Raw genomic sequence first — 18,462 nt, forward strand, 5'->3', positions numbered from 1 at the left:
TGTCAGTAAATTTATGCTTTACTGTCTGTGGGATCAGGGCCCAAAATTGCAATATCCAGACCTGGGAGGTGGAAAAGTCCCAGACTTTCACTTAAATCATTGAGAAATGAAAGATTTTGTGAGTTTATGCTGTAAGTGGTGTAATTCCTTTCCTAAGTCTATTTAAAAAAAAAAAAAATCCGCCCCCCCCAAGAAAATGGAAAATAATATAATTACATTGCTTATGAAGAGCAGCTTACCTAACCTATTTAGAATAAATGTTTTTAATTGTTATTGTTACTTTGATCCTAAAAGCCATGTGCTTGCCAAGTGAATATTACAAACTAGAACTCAAACTCAGTTTTTTAAGGATTTCACAGAGATATAATCTTGAATTAGTTATCCAATATTAATTCTTACTTTCAGCTGCAAACAGTATTGATAACAAGTATATAACAAACTCTGCAACTGTATAGCTACTATGCAACAAATATACATTTGGTTCCTGGATGTTTGCCTGGACAGAAACCACAGGATCAGGTTTTTAATCTTCCTTGTCTGACACTATGCTGTCTACTTTTCTGTCGATTATATTGAAGGGACAATTTGTATGCTTAAAACTAAACATGCTGAAATGTTTTGTTGGATCAGAGCCTACAGTAGGCACACATGAATATTGGTCAAAGATAATCTCTTGTAAGAACTCCCACTTTACTTCTCTACTTAGTGAAAGTTCTGTCACAACTTTCCCCATCATTAAACGCTCTTAAGGTTCATCTGGACAGGGTGCTGGGCCATCTTGTCTAGGCTGTGCTTTTGCCAAGAAGGTTAGACCAGATGATCCTTAAGGTCCCTTCCAACCTGGTATTCTATGATTCTATGAACTTGCATGTATCATATTATAATGTTGGAAAATAAGATCCACCAAGGGTGGATCCACAGTGCCTACTCAAACTGTGCAATATACTCATCTTCTATTGAAATCAATGCAAGTTGGAAGCACCATGGATGCATCATTAGCTGCAAACTGGGCTTAGAGTCACCAATCTACTCTGCCTTACCTTGCTTCCTGAGAAATTCCTTCCGCTGGAGCTCAGACTCAGCCAGTACTGCCTTGAATGCTAAATTTTAGAAGATGTGAATGAAAAATGAGTTAGTCACAAAATTACTCAAAGGATAATTGAAGTTAATTTCTTCATCAGAGTCAAAGTTTCAATGTTTCAGTGAACATACCGTCTCCAATGAGAACTAATGAAGACTGGTTCTTGGCCTTTCCATCTTGAATCTGTACTGTGTAGGTACCTTCATTGTCAATTGTAAATCTGTCCATCACCATTTCTATAATGCCATTTGAACGGTCACAATTTATTTTATGCCTCTGAAATAAACAAGTAATAATTTTAGTGTAGTCTAAATTACTTATTATTCCCTACAGAATTAATCCTGGTTTATATCCCTGCCTCCATACACAATCTTTTCACAGCCTTTTAATCGTAAACTATGGAAACAGGGCTGTGCTTGCATTTACTTTTGTACAAGATCCCAGTCGTGACAGAAACCTCTGTGCGCAATTGCATTTGGAATCCTAGAGTCATCATCATAGAGCTGGTTTGGATTTAAAAATAATGGTTTATGGCACTATGCATGTTTGAAGAAGAGCCTACACAATCAGTCTTTAGCTACATTACAGCTTCCAGTTCAACAGTGGGTTTTGGTAGGCTGAAACACTATTCCTAGCAGAGTCCAGAAAAAGCTGAAAGTATTATGTTTGTAGACACAAATGTGGATCTCCAGATAAATCCATCACTACAAATCCAAAAGGTCATCACTACTAAATACCTCTGAGACATATGTGGCAGCTTAATACTGGAACTTATTTTCTCCCTAAAAAAATTTTATTTAGGAAGGTATAATGATTCGCTCATCTAATGCTAAGTATTCTTTTCGAAGAACGCTAAAGTGTAAGACCATGAGAACAGTAACTTTTTCAAAACCAACAAAGCTTCTGGAAACTAAAAAGATCGGCCAAGTCCAGCAAAAGAGAATTAGAATTCTGTCGAAACTTCTAGTTACGGACTAAAGTGCTTGCAGAATACCCAAAACACTAAACTTTTATTTGAATTCAAAGTTAAATATTTGTTTTCTATTAAATATTCCAGAAGGATAAACTATTGGCAGGCATCATCAAGGAAACAGAAAATTGCAAGCAAATATTGGACAATACTTGCAAAATATGTGTTTTGAATTTGCCGGTACTATTTTAGACACAACTACCTTTTACAAAGTAATATCCTCTTTCATTCAGTGAGTAACAACCATGAGGACTGTGTGTCCCACTAACAGTGATGTTGTTTGAATCTCAACTTACGAATTCCTAAAGCAAAGCACAAATAATCCACAGAAGTTACTTCGTGAATACTTTTAGGTAACCAATGCGGCCAAGGGTGTTACACACTAACTGTTCCATTCATGATGCGACAGAAAAGTAAATGTCACCATCTAGAAGCAGTTCTATGCATTAAATTACTATAGACCCTGTTACTGTTAAAAGAAAACAATATGTCCTATAAACACAACATTTTCATTAAGGTTTTTATTGGACTCCAAAACTAGGAAAAGGTACCTAAAGCCATAGGTAGATAAAGTTTAGGAAAGGGAAGAAACTTTCTGGGAGACTTCCGTAAGTGGAAGAACCTTTAAGTACTGATCCATAATTAGTAGGAATGACCCCACAAGTATATCTGCTTCAGCTTTGAGGGACACCTCCTAACCAGCCTCAAAAACAGGTTCACTGTTATATGGACAACAGGTCTGGAAGAATAGTGTAGACATAGTCAAGATGTTTAGCATTCATTACCAGTACTTTCAAATGTACAAATAGTACTAGTTTAAATCTTAATGGGGTAACTGAAGAATTAAGAAAGAGAAAAGATAATGGAATTAACAAAGCAGTAGCTAACAGATTGATTGGCACAAAAATTTATTAAATAAATGATTTAGACGAAAGAGACGGAGGTATAAAATTTATATAAAATAACAGGGAAAAATGCTTATATAATTTGGATGTGCACTTTCCCATATATAGTTCAAAGAAAGATATACTGTCAAAGAATAAGACAAGATTTAATTAATAAGGAAATTAAGTAGAAAAATTACTTATGTAAGAGTCACCTGTAAGAGTGACAGGTAGGTCAAAAAGAGAAGTTATAAACTTCACCAAACTAACAGAAAGTGCAAATTCAAATTCTAGCTTACAGTCTCTTGACCCACAGAGGTTGAGGGCAACACTTGCATCCATTTCATGAGTTCTCAGGGAGAATGTTAAATTGAGATTGGCCAGAAGCAGAAAAAGAAGAGCAAGACATATGTTTTAATCTGATCTTTTATCACATTTCTAGATTTTTTTTTATTTCTGGCTTTTAGGTAAAGGATAAAAAATTTAAAAGATTAAAATGACAGCTGATTAAATGGGGATCAATTCATTCCATCCTCAGATTATTTTGAAGTCTTACCGAAACCATTCCCCGTTAGGACCTAAAAGGAAAAATTTATCACTTCAGCCAATGTCAAGAATCAGACTACAATTCACCAGCATAACGGTCTATTGAACATGTTCAGTGACTGTAGCCCGGTCTCCAGGCAGGTTTTAGAGTGTAATTAGGCTTCTAACTATTGCCATTATGCAGCAAGATGAAGTTCAATGATTTTATGGGCTCCATAAATACTAGGCTTTTATGTGACTTTCCACAAAAATATCATCAGTCTCCAAACGTAAATGTCACCTGTGGGTTACTAATTAAAGAGGTGAAATAATACAGCTCCACTTCAAGACTCTCTCTGATGTCAACACTTCCAAAACATATGTGAACTAAAAATAGCTCATTCTGTTCCACTTACATTGCCAAGACAGAATATTGTCATTTCAATACATCCTAGTCACTAATATTCAGGTTTTAAGTGTTATAGTTTATTACTTCTTAAAGAAAGACAAACAGAAAAGTATTTTACTCAGAAACGCTTTTTCTTCCGCTTGTCAATATGTAATTAAAGTAAATGCTTTTTGCTGTTCTATGGTATAAAAATGCTGATAAGCTTCTCCAGCCAAAACCAGGCTTTACATCCTCAGGAATAAACTGAACCTTTCAAACTGCTGCACTGGAAATGGATTCCTCATAGGAAAAGATATTCCCATTTCTGTACTTCATGCCCAGTAGATGAACCACACTCCACCCCTGCAAAGGCATGACTTTGCTTTCTTTTCAGCCCAATCTGACAACATTTTTCTGCTGTTTTCTATGAAAGGGTCTTCCTAGAGCTATAAAAATGCAGGGAGCTGGTGGCCTGCCCTTTCATCTCTGTGTAGCTATTCAATGCCCATTTAGTGTCTATGACAAAATTTCCAAAAAAATAAAAAAAAAGAAAGTGTCACCGCCTGAAAATTTTATATCTATGACCATTGTTACATTGCCAAGTGCCTCCCACGTTACATGTAAAACTGGTAGCAGTAGCCTCAGAGGGTCTCTGGGAACAGCATGTCTTGCTGGTTTGGAGTCCAAAACTGTACAAAACTGTACTTGAAGCAGCTTTTTTGTCTTGAGCTATTCTCCTAAAATATTTGTGCACTACTTTTAATCAGAAGTGTTTAATACTGGTCTGTGTCTAATTTCTCCTTCTCTTTGGCTGTTGGTTGTTTAGCTACCCAAGATGCATATAGACTTCTGAGGGTTAAACTTTGCTCTTTTTTTTTTTCATATATATGAAAAGGCTTACCCTGCAACAGAAATTGTAAAAAATATTCAAGTTAAAGAGTGACATTCCTTTCAGGTATCATCAGACCTGAATAACATGGTTTTAAGCAACTATAAAAATAGAATACCTATTAATACGTAAAGGTTTATTAAACAAAATCACATATATATAGTACTCAATCTATACTTACATCATTGTTTTCGACTTCCTTATCATTAATAACAAATCTGAAGTTAGAATGTGGTGATAAGCTTTCAGCCTGAATCCAGAAACGAACTTCTCCTTTCTCAAGAACCTCATAAGCTAATTCTGATTTCAGTGGTATTGCTGCAGAAAGAAAAGCAATCAAAAGTCAATAATGCATGAATCCTTGTGACACAAAAGACTATTGTAGTAAAATATTAGTATCTCCCTATTATTTACTGAATGCTGGATATAGAATAAATTTGCAGGGAAAAGACATCTAATGCAGTCTTTGGCTGATTTTTACTTTCTCAAAGGGAGGAAAGAATTTACAGTTTATAGTTTGCACACTATTTAACAAATTTGCTAATAGCAACCTATAGTCTTTTCTCAAAGTTAAACTTCAAGAAACTTTTAGGCAATGATAATCTTATTCAGTGCAAACTAATATTCTTCTAAATGAATGGAAAGATAAGGAAGCAAATTGTTCCATGAAAAATGAATCTGCCGTTGTCTTAGGAAGAACCTTTTTGGAACTCCAGTCATTACTATGTAATTATATTTTTTCTAGAAGTAACAAATAGATTCAGATCTTCAACTTACTTGGATTCTTTATTTCATTGCTTAATGCCATCAGACGTTCAAACTCTGAAATTAAGAAAAATACTCACGTTTCAATTTATTCTGAAAAATACAGTCAGAAAGTGAGTATTAAAGAAGGTACATATCAACATCAACAGACAGTCTCCTTAAGTCTTATATGGGAAATACTCAACTCTCTTCAGAAAATGATGATTAAAAAATAAGATTTAAGAAACTTAAAGTTCTGATTTAGTGAGTGTTCCTATTTCACGCATTTTCATGCCCACTCTCTTATGCAAAAGAATCTAAACATTTTAAGTTCTCTATAGGATTTAAAAGAAAGATTGGAGACAGTAGTTTCGGAGCAATATATGAGGCTCCTTTATTTGCTGACTTCCTTTCTGACACTGTACCTGAAAATCTTGTTTTACTGTGGCAGGAAACAAGATTGAGTGCAGGTTATTCTGAAAAAGGTATAGAAAGTTCTATTTAATGCACAAACTCCTCATGAAGGCTGTGTAAGAATCTAGAAATCACTATGTTAGATTTTCATACTAACCCTATTTATCATATTCATTACTAAAAAAGGTTTGGAAGTTGAATATTACTGCCAATTCCAAATTTACAGGTAATGTAAAGACCAGAGGAAGTTAGGAAGGATTTATGACGTGGTCGAAGATTTAGCAAAATTGCAGATTTTATAGCATTTGAGGAAGTAACTGGTCAGTGAAATGATGGTTTTCAGTGCTAAGATACAAAATCTGACACTTGTGCAGGGATCTAGTACAAATAAAATTGTAGTTTTGAGTGACAGATATGACTAGGGAAGACATGGGCTAAGCATGGGATGGGAAACACTTTCAGTGCCCTTCTACAAGAAAACCTTTGAAGGTAGGACTGACGGTGACAAAACCTACAGACATGTTTCAGAGTGATGCTTCAAAACTAAGCCAAAGAGAAGTTCTCATGATCAAATGCATATCTTCTACATTCCTGGAGAACCATATTTTTTCCAGCTGCACATGGATTTCTTTCCAATGCCTACTTTAAATGGAAGTTTTGATGCAGTTCACACTCCGATAAAAGTCCTGCCTACAATCAGACTCACACTCAGTCTCATCTCTCCTTAAAAGAAGGTAAGTAGAGGGATTTTCATGCTTAAGGAACCGGGCATAGCAATTACAGCCTGTGGACTGGGAAAACACCAAAGAAATTTTTGTGCTATTTAAAAACAGCAAAGTCCCCCCCTTCGCCTTTCACCTCAGCACCTCTCAATGGTAAATCAAAGTCAGACTGAAGCAAATTCATTGCAACTCCAATGAAACAAAATAGCAAATAAAGCAAAACTAACCTAAATTTAAGCCAAAGGATAATTTAACCCAATGTAGTCAGATCTTGTTAAAGCAACATCCTTTTTCTCACTTTCTTCTCACTAGTTCTCTGCATCACAGTTATATGAAATTGTATCTAGAACCTCAAGGTCTGTCTCTATATTAGGCTCTTTGGTCAGCAGAGATCTGACAGTAGTTTTACAGCTAAGAAAGAACCGATTATTATAAGGTATGAAAGGCTACAAAGTCAAAGCACATCAAAAGTGACATACTAAAGAGATTCACAAAACAGTGCAAAAAGCAACATTTTCAGACATTTAACTGAAAGATATTTGCAAACAGTATTATAGTCCCAGCATAATTCTAATTGGGCATATTCTTTGTCTTTTTTTTTCTAAAGAAAAAATTGTCTTAAGTTAACCCAACTTTCATTATTGTGATAATAAGAAAAAAAAGTAATTACACAGAGCCCGTTGTGTGGTCTTTTTTGTTTTTCCTCAATGCATAGGATAGAATATGAGAGTTGTGAATTTCTTTTTCTTTCTTGGACAATTTTTAGTGCAGTCGAGGTGATAAAATGAAGAAAGTCTTGGGATGGCAAAGATCTTACCTTCGTCATCCATAACGAAGCTGGATGAAACCCCATCTGTGTCACTAACTGAGATAGAATAAGTTCCCAAGTCTGATTTATCAGGATTTTTGAAGTACAGCTTAGAACTAAAATCATCAATAAAAAAGGATATAATTAGTGGAGTTTCTCATGTTATTGAGATTTTTAACAGGACAAACTTCTAATAATTTGATAGACTGGAATGACTTACTGGTTTCCTTCTGTTTCAATCTTAAACTTATCAGAATCATCAATCTCCTCGTATGATTTACCCCATGCAAAATGAGATGCATCTGTAGCTTCTTTGCACTCAAAAGCCAGGTAAATATTACCATCATCATCCACACCTGAAAAGATTTCTTTTGTTCCTGCAAAAGAGGAATCAACTCACATGTCAAAGCTGCATTTTTCTTTTGAGCTGCAATTCAGAAAATACTAAAGCCCATGCAAATTTTGTCCACCTTTACTAACCGGTACTGATCTTACTTGAAGATCTTAAAGAATGTTTATGTCATATGCTGACTCAGCATCACATACTAGCAAGATTCTTACTCTACATGAAAAAAAAGGAATACTTAAAATAATAAATGCTTATTGATAAACAAATCTATAAAATGAAACTGAATATGAGAAGATATCAACAGTTTAAGTAAATTAATTTTATTATCACTCTTGAAGCTTTAATAGATGTGTTTCCATACTTTTTTGCTCACAGCAAGTACCACCTTTGTTTATGAGAATAAAAACTAAAATAGCTGATTATTAAGTATTTCCTGCAGTAAGTAAAGCAAAAAGTCTTGACAGTACCTCTGTATCCACACTATTTTTTCCTTAAGTTTTAAGGCTAAGAGCTCCTTAACTCTTGAAATACTTATCTGTGCTACAAAATCAAATCAGAGTGATTAAATTCACTTCTGAGTATTTCAATATTTTAGATGCAAAGGAGATAAAACACTTCATTACCTGGCCGTGCCTCGACAAGCACTGGTTCAGATATCTCAGATGACTTGCCTACCCCATCATCATTCACTGCACGAACTTTGAAAACATAGGTATGACCCTCATGTAAATCAGTGACCTTGGACAAGATAAAAAGCAAAGACAATTTAAAAAACAATCTAAACTCTTTTGTTTGCTTATATGAAGATGTTAGCAGAAGCCCAAGTTCAAATACACCTTTCCTGTAATCAATCAGATGCTTTTAGAATTCAGTTTTGAATTAACACTAACTAATGAAAACATTACCTTAAAATAGCGCTTTGAAGTAGGTTTTTCATTAGCAGTGATCCAGTCTTCTGTACCTACTTCCTTATAGTCCACTAAATAACCAGTAATAGGACTTTTGCCTTCATACACAGGAGCTTTCCACAGAAGAACCAGTGATGTATTTCTAACTTCACAAATTGTGAGATCATAGGCAGGACCTAAAATATTTCAAATATTCAAAGTTCACTTTAATATAATAAAGTTTTGCAAACTGGCCCTGTAGAGGCCGAAATGCATCATCACTTTCATTTTGTATTGACTGTGTTTGCTTTCAAAAATCTCATCCTTTGCAATAAACTTGGTGTATGTGCTATTTAGGTCATTTTCCCCTCATGGCTGTATACAATAGTACCTGCTTCGTGCAGTGAGTGACTTTAGCATTCTGTAGTATTCTGAAGCATACATTAGATTTCAGTAACTTTACTTTAAGGGAAAACTCTTCATGTGGAAAATCCATGCAGTTTAAAATTTTCCAACAAGTAACAGAGGTTTCTTGTCTATTATTTAATTCACCAGCCCCACATCAAAGTTGTTTCACTGAGCTTGACTCAGGTTCATAATTTAGCATCCAAATTTTTATTTTTTGTAGCTATAGATGAACTATGATCCTTCAGACTAATTCAAAACCCACTGGCACCAGTGGATTTTGGATCAGGCTTCTCATTCTTTGACAGAAGATTTTTTCATTGTGAAGTGTATAACGATAGCCAAGAACTTCTCAAGAGGATATCTGTCAGGAGAGCTGTTTACACCAAAAACATCCTGGTGTTCTATGAATAAGTGAGAGTTATGATGCAAAGTGATACCTTTGCAGCCATCAGGTTATGTTCTCCCTCCTATACTTTCCTTCTCCTTCGCTTAACTGTTCTGATGCCATTCAGTTTACCTTGTAGCATTTATTTTTTCCTACACTCTTGATATTTATTTATACCTAGACTATAAGGGCATAATCATATCAGTTTCCTACCATGGTGAAAAATTCCGTGACAGAATACTGATATTCAGCCAAATAATGTTGCTGGAACCTTGCTTCTTGTGCTTAAATTTAGAGTAAGGAAACTTGAAAGTACCTGAGATTCAGGGATTTTCTCAGTGTTGTCAGTTTGGTCTAATTCAAGATTTTGCTTTTCCCTACAACACATCTCACCGTTTAAAATAAAGAAGAGAAGAAAAACCTTACAAATAAACCTGATTGTCGTTCCAGCCTACATGATGTTAACCAGTGATGAATGAACAGGAAATTTGCGAAGGATGATGTTCACCAAATATACAGCAAAAAACAGTAGAAATTTGTTTCTTCACAGTGGATAAGCACATTTCAGAAAAGAAACATGTTGCAGATCTTATGAGGATAAATACCAGATTTCTCATGAAAAGACTGCAATTTTCAAGGAGCCTAAAGCCTTCTCTAAGGGCTCTTTAAAAATCCCAACTTAAATGTCTATATATCCACAGATAATTAAAATTCCACTGGCAGATGCACCTGCTAGAAATCCAGACAGTAGAAGAAAATGTGTAATGAAATATGTTCTATTCTAAGGATTTTGAGACCACAGACGTTTCATTTTTTTAAAGTCATGTAAAATAATTCATTAGCTATCATTGCTAACTCACAGAGGCTCTCAGAGATACCTAAGACTAGAGTTCTGCAGAAGGATGAAATAATTATGAGCTCTGGGCAAGGAATCCATCACTCACACTGGAAATCTTGCAAGGGACTTTGGCCTTTCTAAGGAAACCTTCCTTCCATATAACAAGCTGGAAGAATATTTCGTTGACACTGGGAGTATTTGCAGTCACATTACATTAGTCTTCAATATCTTTAGTAGGACAGGGAAGAGGGTCAGCCTCTTTCTCCCAGTCTTAAATCTCAATTATTTCTTTTCATTATTGTTAAGCCATTGTTTAAAAACTTATTTTAAAAAAAGAATTGTGAAATATTTTAACAGGTTTGGCGATTTGGAGGGGATGAGGGGGTTGTTTGTTTGTGGTGGGTTTTTTTTTTTAAGCAGAAAGAATGCAATACTCTCTTCAGCTAGTTTCATAATGAGAACAATGTAATCAGCCAAGGAGTAGAAAGGTCAAATTGTTCGGTATGAAAATGGAAATTTCACTCTCTTTATTTCCTGAAAGTACCTTTTATTTTTTTTCTTTATATATAATTTAAAATGAAGGATAATCTTCACTTGTTTACACACTAGGCCATTTCACTGACGTTGTGAAAACACTGTAGAGAGTATAAATCACAGATCCTTTCTTTAAGGAAAATAATTGTTCCATCGACAATGCATTTATACCAAATATTACAAAATGACAAGAAAATATAATTAACATAAAGGGAGTTAAGGTCAGGAAATTAAACATTTTGTTATTGACAGCTTTGCCATGTCATTAAATCCAGAAGGTAAGATTTATGAACTCAGAAGAATTTAGCTGGAAAGTATGGAGAACAACTCTCTGACAAGCAGTTTTACAGAAAAGAATCTGGGCATTAAAAAGAAGTAAACTTGGAACTCAGCATAACAGTGTAATTTTTTTTTAATATTTGTAGGAGGTGTGGAGTTACCACTTCTCTGCTCAGCATTGAAAAAACTTGATTTGAAATAATGTCCCCAGTCATTCAAAAAAGACATCAACCCACTAGGAAAAGTTCAAAGAATAGCAAAAAAATGTTTATTTAGAGATAGGGAGTGCATGATCCATGGGGAAAGGTTGCATGAACTGTGTTTTGTCAACTTAAGGGGAAAGCTAAGGGTCTGATAAAGTCTTTAAACACATAGAAAAGCTATTGCAAAGAGGAAAACAATAATCTCTTCTTCATGTCTTTGGTGGATAGGACAAGAAACAAACTTGCTTAAATTGTAGGAAGAAAGATTCAGGAGTACAAGAAAAACTTTTAAACTGTAAACATAGTAAGATTAGGAGCACATCCTGTCCAGAGAAACTGGACTTTCTTACAGGCAGAAGTCTTTAAGGATAGATTAGACAAGCCTCTGTCAACGAGATGGGTATAGCTGATCCTGCACGTGGGCAAGCAGTTGAATTAGATGACATTTGAGTGTCTTTCCTAGTAAATGATTCCATAACCTTACTGAATTGTTTCTTGTTCCAGACAAGGACTACTTTTTATGTATAACAGAAAAGAAAAATGAAATTTTCTTGCCCTTTTATGTTAATTATACATTTTTGAAATCACTAAAAATTCCAATAGTTTTACAAAACCAGATTTAAGGGATGGATTTTTTTTTCTTTACTGATAAAAAAAAAAACTGCATGAACCTTTAGATATGAAACAGATGTGTGTAGGTGTCAGACAGCTCCTGATAACATAAACAAGTATTAGAATGGATCCTTAATTGCATATCAAAACTCAATGTCATAAATAGAATTTGATTTAACAACACAGCAGTGTTTTCTGGCATTTTGGGGAAAAGGAGGTAGAACTATATAAAAGTGATAGGTGCCTGTGTTTTCATTAGGGGCTGTACTGTGACACTTTTTGTTTAGGCAAATCAGTACCAGACATTAGAAACAGCTTCAGCAAAAGTGTTGCTCGGTACGAGTGAGGGTGTTATAAAATAAGCAGTTGGACCTTCAAAAACTTTTTCATAGATTATTTACAGAACTTGAGCATTACTGAGGGGAACCAATTCCCTAGTTGTCTAACATTTAGGCAAAAAATGTATATGTTCACATTAGGTAGACTAAAGTTTAACTTTCTTTTGCGGGTGGTCCTGAATTCACAGTGCTTCTTATTTGAATTTTTTCACAGAGTTAGCATTGCAATTAACAGTCTTCAGTTATGTCTACACTGCTAAACTACAGACAACCTAAACGCATGTTTGAGTACTAGCATACAGTCATTCTTACCATGTGTTTGTTAGCACATTTGTTCTAACGCCTAGCTAATAATAATCTCTCAGGTAACACCTAGGTACAACCTAGGGGAAACACATGAATAAGGGCACACTAGTTGAGACTGGGAGACTTTAGCTGTAAAGTGTGAGCTATATTGTGCTAGTTGCCTCTCTCAAGAAACGTGCCCCTGTTGTGTCACATTTATGACCAAAACCTAGTTTTGGAGTCTGTAACTCCAGAACTATTTTTAATAGACTGCAATGATGGTGCAGAGATGCCTATATGTTGTACAGGTGGTGGGAGTGAAGTGGAACTTGTAGAGCTGGGGTGAAGAGCTGAGAGACACAAAAACATAGACTAAAAGACTTTCTGCTCTGAGCTAATGTGGGCAGTGAAAGAAGGAGACACTCAGCAAGCTAAGTAAAGGTCATCTGCTTCTCAGGACATTCAGTGTCATCAGTGGGGATGTGGAGGTAGCTTTTAACAGGAGATCTCAGAAACAATGGCATTCTCAACAGGTAAAATGGCAGAAATTAACCCAAAGTCATCCAGCAGAGTTTGGCTGGAACATTGCACTGACTGTGTTTTAAGGAGCTTATACTGAATTGAAATTCATGAGGAACTAATAGACTTACCAGGTTCTGGCATAGTCCAAGCTTTACACTTAAAATGCTCACTAGGATCTGAAGATTGACCTATTCCAACCAGATTTGCAGCAGCAACTTTGAATTCATAGAAGGCATCTTCTGTCAAATCCTCTACCTTTTTTGAGAAAATAATTCAATATATCAAAAGCCATGATTTATATTATTTTAATAAATCAAATACTTAAGCATTCTGACATTGGTTAATTAATTATCAGGACTTACTGATGTGCTGGAGTACTGGAAGGATCTAATTTGAAGATTTTACTCTTAAACCAAACACATCGCAGATATCTACATTGTACTTCCATGTTTCAGCCACATCATCCTAGGAATAACAGCATCCAATATACTGGTGTGAGATGCCGTAAAAGATTAGAGGAGAAGTCCAGGGAGCCCACTCGATTAATGACCATTCACAGATACTTATGGGTGAGTGTTCTAATATGAAATTCATTGCTTCTTGCATTGCTTATGAATGGCTATTCATAAGCCATTCACTTAAGCAAGAGTTCAAATGGTGTTTGGTCTAAAGAGGTCATAGTGCACTGGCCAGGGAAGAAAGGAAAACAACAGGAAACTAAAGGAAAAACGAATCCAATTAGTTCCATAGTGTGCTGATATAACTCTGGGAAAGATTCTCTCAGTAATTTTTTCTGGCTTATATGCATCTTTCTCTTAATATTACCTAGCATTACAAAGTGAGGAAGTAAGCAATCGAAAAGGTATGACCAGAATCCATGCTTTGTCTCTGCAAACATCCCTGCTAAATGAACCCTGACTTATCTGATGTGTTCATCACCACATCACATCAGATTTTGAGGTCAAGGTAGACCAGTTATAAGGCATGAGCTTCTTGATACCCATGGTAGCACACCTCTTGCATCCTTCCTCTTCCAGACCACATAAATACAATAAAAAAATCTATACTTCAGTCCTCTGCATAATTTTCCCAAAGTTATATTTAATTGTATGTCTCAAGAGAAGTGGAGACACTGAACAGTTTGAGATTTTCATGAGTAAATAAATTATAACTATAATCTCTGGGAAAATGAGAGATAAAAAAAAAGGATTTTGCTGTGATTTTTTTAATGGTATGGTAACAAACATATGATGGGACAGTAAAAAACAAATGATGGGGTAGCATCAAATGCGTGACCAAAGCAAGCAAGGTAAGCTAGGAAAAGTCAGGCACTAACACAATTTAGATGGAATTTCCTGAAGATAGAGAGCTATATAGTGAGACTCACAAGAGAGAATAATAGCTCAGGCTGTAAAAATGGTTTTAAGACCCCAGGTTATTAAAGGAAAGAGTATTTGTGGGGTTCCCAGAGAATTATTTAATCAGAGAGGGTTAAACCTTTACTGATTTCCCGGTGCTGTACTGTACTGTATATATCAGAGCCTTCTCTGCTTGCAGTATGTCATAAAATATTCTGTGCTACTAAAAGCTGTCTTGCTTTTATTTACCATTAGTATTTCAGATTCCAGTCATTCAAACTAGTATATGAAGATGCAACTCCAAGCATAAACACAGTTATTGGCAGGACTGAGACTTAAATATCCAATTAATTAAACTCTGAATTGTTTTCCCTAATTTACATTACTCATTTGTTTACAAATGCATGAAAAAATGAAAATATATGGAAAGCATTGCTTAGTATTGCCCTTTCATGCCTATCTTACCCGCCCTTTTTCATCTCTCAACATCCGTGCTCCATCTCCTATGTCAGAGATGCCAGTTATAAACTCACTTACAAGTATACATAAACCTGAGTATTGCTGGCTGCCTTCTGTGCATTCTTCCTGAGCTCTCTGCAGCATTAATTTCTACTTTAGTGTTAAATGTCTGCTAAAGACTTATTTCTGCCCTGAGGTTTATAGGAAAGTTGCTGACTTGCAGAAATAATTTTAAGAAGTATTTGGGAATAAAATCTGATTGTTTAATTTAATTTAACAAGTGTCAGATTGGTTAATTACTTGCTATATCCTATCTTCCTAACCTTTCTTCATGGAAGTTCACATCAAAATTTTCTTCTTTTAAGAAATGTTGAATACATTGTAAGCACAACCAGAAATAATTTATTTCAAAACTAAAATTGTCACTCTGGTACTCTGGAAAGGAGGTGATGAGGCATAATGCTAGGTTTATTAATATACTTCCCTTTCCAGCTGAAGCCAGATTCTGAGAGTAAGAACAGGGACAGTTACATTTGTTCTCAGCCCATCTCCATTTCATTTACAGACAGCACGGTCATCTGTCCTGCTAAATGCTCCCATCCTTTCTCTGCATGTTATTACAGTGGTGATACGTATAGAGCTCATTAATGAATATAGTTTATGAAGCATTTTATAGCTCATCTTGTTCTTTGTGAAAAATGTGCTTCACAACTTTTTACTCAAAAGTTTCCTCATCTGAATGGCCTTATTTGTCTTAGAATTTCATAGCAGAGAATGTCACTGATTCTCTATCCCAGTTTTTTGGCTTGTTGCACTCCAAGGGCCTGTTTTTGTTGTACTAAGTATTTAAAGAATTTCTCTGCAAGGAAGTAGAACTCTGCCAAAAGCAAAGAAATAGTACAAATCAACTACAGAAAGATAAGGATTAAAAAGTACCAACCGTATAAATCGTACGGGTAATAAGGGAAGAATTGACTTCATGCCAGTTTTCATGGTTAGCTTCCCGTTTATCCAGATAATAACCAAGGATTGGTGAACCTCCACTGTACCTCGGTGCTTTCCAGCCAAGGGTCATTGAATGACCATCACAGTTCAGAAGAGTGATACCATGAGGATATGATGGACAAGCTATAAGGAAATAAGCATCCTGAGAGTTAGGACAGAGCCTAAAACACTGCAGAGTACAAGTTGTTTAGCTTTTTTATATTGCTTTTGTTTTCTGCAGTGTACTGCTATCAGTTGCATATCAGTAACAAAGTAGTTGTAAAGCTGTTAATCAACATTAATCTTATCTCCAAACATAAACAGGTAAACGTTTTAAACATCTGCCTAATGTGCTGCCCTCTCAGGAAGTAGCAAGAATGAACAGATGATCTTTGGAATGGAAACGGTAATGCCAGCAAAAGTGTCTCCAGACCAAATATTATGCTAGAAGATTGAAATCAGTCAGAAGATTTTTTCCTGCTAAGAACCAAATAAGCTGTTCAAGTACTTTTAGAATACAGAACTTGAATGAAATGAAGTCATATGGCTTTCTGATCTATGGACTTCATGGTTTTGCTCCCCTATCCCCATATTCTATGCCTACTTCAGACTGAGAGTGCTTTCTGCTCTATAAGGAATAGAAAATAATTAGGTTTTCACTATCTTAACCTATGTTGAGGCAGAAAAGACATTTCCTTCATGAGTTTACCTGCATGAGTTTACTCCCATCTGTAGCAAAAGCAGAAATCTCACCCAGACATCTTCTTGGAGATGAAGAAAACTCTTTTCCTGAGCTTTTTACACCCCTACTACTAGCAAACACCTTTTCCAGCAAGTACTGTTTTGTATTTTCCATCTGTGCATGAAAGTTTGCCCAAACATACCCCTTTCTTGACATTGTTGTGCTGCAGACAGTATAGGCTAAGCTCCTTCCCCTAAAGCTCATCTGATGTTTTCAGTTGAATTACCAGTATAACTTGAGAGAATGGGACTTACCTCATTCAGAAGAGAATGTTAGAAGAAGCCCTTAATACAGTCCCTGATTTTGTAGGTGTACTAGTGATCAGCATGAAAACAGATAGTAATCAGCAGAATTGTCCTTTTGTTCTTTTTTTCAAATGTGTGTTACACTCAGAGGCCACAAAACATGACCTTTGCAATTATTACCACTTCTTGGTAAATAAGAATGACCATAGCAAACTCCTATAAATGTCCTTAAAACAATATTGCAGAAAGATTCTGTCCATGCTAATGTAAGTCACCTATAAATAGTCCTGCTAAATTCCTGTTAAGGTTACTGAAATGGGTAAAAGCCATCCACATCTCATAAGTGTAAGATCCATGTGCTCTGTGTTCGGTGACATAAACCATGCAACTCTCATCTTCAAAACACACAGTGACAAAATAAAAGGTGCAAGTGCATTTACAACACAGGGGTGATATGAAAGTGTGCATAACCTACCCATATGAGACACGCTTTGTCCTAAAAACATCAAATAGAGTTGTAAATCAGTAACATCTCATCCAAATTTATCTTCTAATAGCCATTCTGAATTCTAAATCTTTTAGAGGATTATTTCTGACAAGTATGCCTGTTGGTCGTCTTCTCCAAGAGTTGGAGGCCATTCAGGTGGGGGAAAGGTGTTCTATTTTAAAATTTTCAGTAGGAAACTGAAACTGTCTAGAAATGAAAATTGGACCATAGTAGCTCAGATCTGTGTGCTTTTTGCTCTAAATTATCTAGCTCTCCACTCAGTATGTATCATTCCTACTGAAGGTTGCACAATGGATTGTTCTTACACCGAAATTTTGCTTGCAGGGTACCAGAGGATGTAGATTGTGCTCCAACCTGGAGTAGCCAAAGGGAATTTTCTGCTTGGTCCAGCCGCACAGTAATGAAGTTTCCTGAAACTTCTCTAAACTGAGCAGATTCTACGCTGATTTGTACCACTCAAAATCACCTATAAGCTACTTGTCAAACTTAATCAAGATTTACAGCTTCTTTGTCACAACTGAGGAGCAGAAGGCGTCCTGGACATTATAGTGAATCTGTCCCAATATTTCTATCAGATATTATGAATGTTTGGGGTTTTTTTTTTGACAATGTCTTTTCTCTTTAGAACAGCCACATGCCAGAGCATAAACTTCACCAAGGGGATGTGCTTGATAGCTGCTAAATGTACCATTATAGCAAATCAGACCAAAGGAGTTGATTGCTGAAGATATGTAACTCATTCAAGAAACAAGAAGCTGAGTTGCACAGAATCATACTTACTAAGGGCTGCCTGTACTGTTATAGCCTCCGACTCCTGTGAGTTTTCACTGAACCCTACAGCATTCACAGCTTTCACACGGAAGACATACTGCTCTCCAGTTTCCAAACCATGAACAACAAACCTGGGTTAAATAAAAATATCATGTATTAGTATTTATTTTACAGGAACCATTTGGTGCTGTAGCATGAAATCTTGACGATAATAAGAAAGCTCAACTCCATGAGCACTTCACAAAGGAAAATATTTCCAAGAGGGAAACCGTAATACAATGGCACAGTGTAGTACAATATAATCGGATGGGACACTGAAATCAAAGTTAC

General features: G+C 35.7%; 1 protein-coding gene across 1 annotated transcript in view; it reads right to left on the reverse strand.

Moving 5' to 3' along the window:
• The window catches only part of MYOM2 (myomesin 2), an 80,370-nt gene that overhangs the window by 19,054 nt on the left and 42,854 nt on the right, over window positions 1–18,462 (reverse strand). Inside the window, exons 18-28 of the mRNA XM_082481805.1 lie at window positions 18,142–18,263; window positions 15,823–16,010; window positions 13,194–13,320; window positions 8,680–8,858; window positions 8,398–8,512; window positions 7,646–7,802; window positions 7,435–7,541; window positions 5,515–5,559; window positions 4,919–5,055; window positions 1,213–1,357; window positions 1,041–1,100 (exon numbers count right to left, since the gene is read on the reverse strand). Coding sequence (XP_082337931.1) covers window positions 1,041–1,100; window positions 1,213–1,357; window positions 4,919–5,055; window positions 5,515–5,559; window positions 7,435–7,541; window positions 7,646–7,802; window positions 8,398–8,512; window positions 8,680–8,858; window positions 13,194–13,320; window positions 15,823–16,010; window positions 18,142–18,263 — 1,382 coding nt within the window. The remainder of the gene's footprint in view (window positions 1–1,040; window positions 1,101–1,212; window positions 1,358–4,918; window positions 5,056–5,514; window positions 5,560–7,434; window positions 7,542–7,645; window positions 7,803–8,397; window positions 8,513–8,679; window positions 8,859–13,193; window positions 13,321–15,822; window positions 16,011–18,141; window positions 18,264–18,462) is intronic.

The sequence above is a fragment of the Vanellus vanellus genome, assembly GCF_965231255.1.
Source record: "Vanellus vanellus genome assembly, chromosome: 3".
In the NCBI taxonomy this organism is placed as follows: Eukaryota; Metazoa; Chordata; class Aves; order Charadriiformes; family Charadriidae; genus Vanellus; species Vanellus vanellus.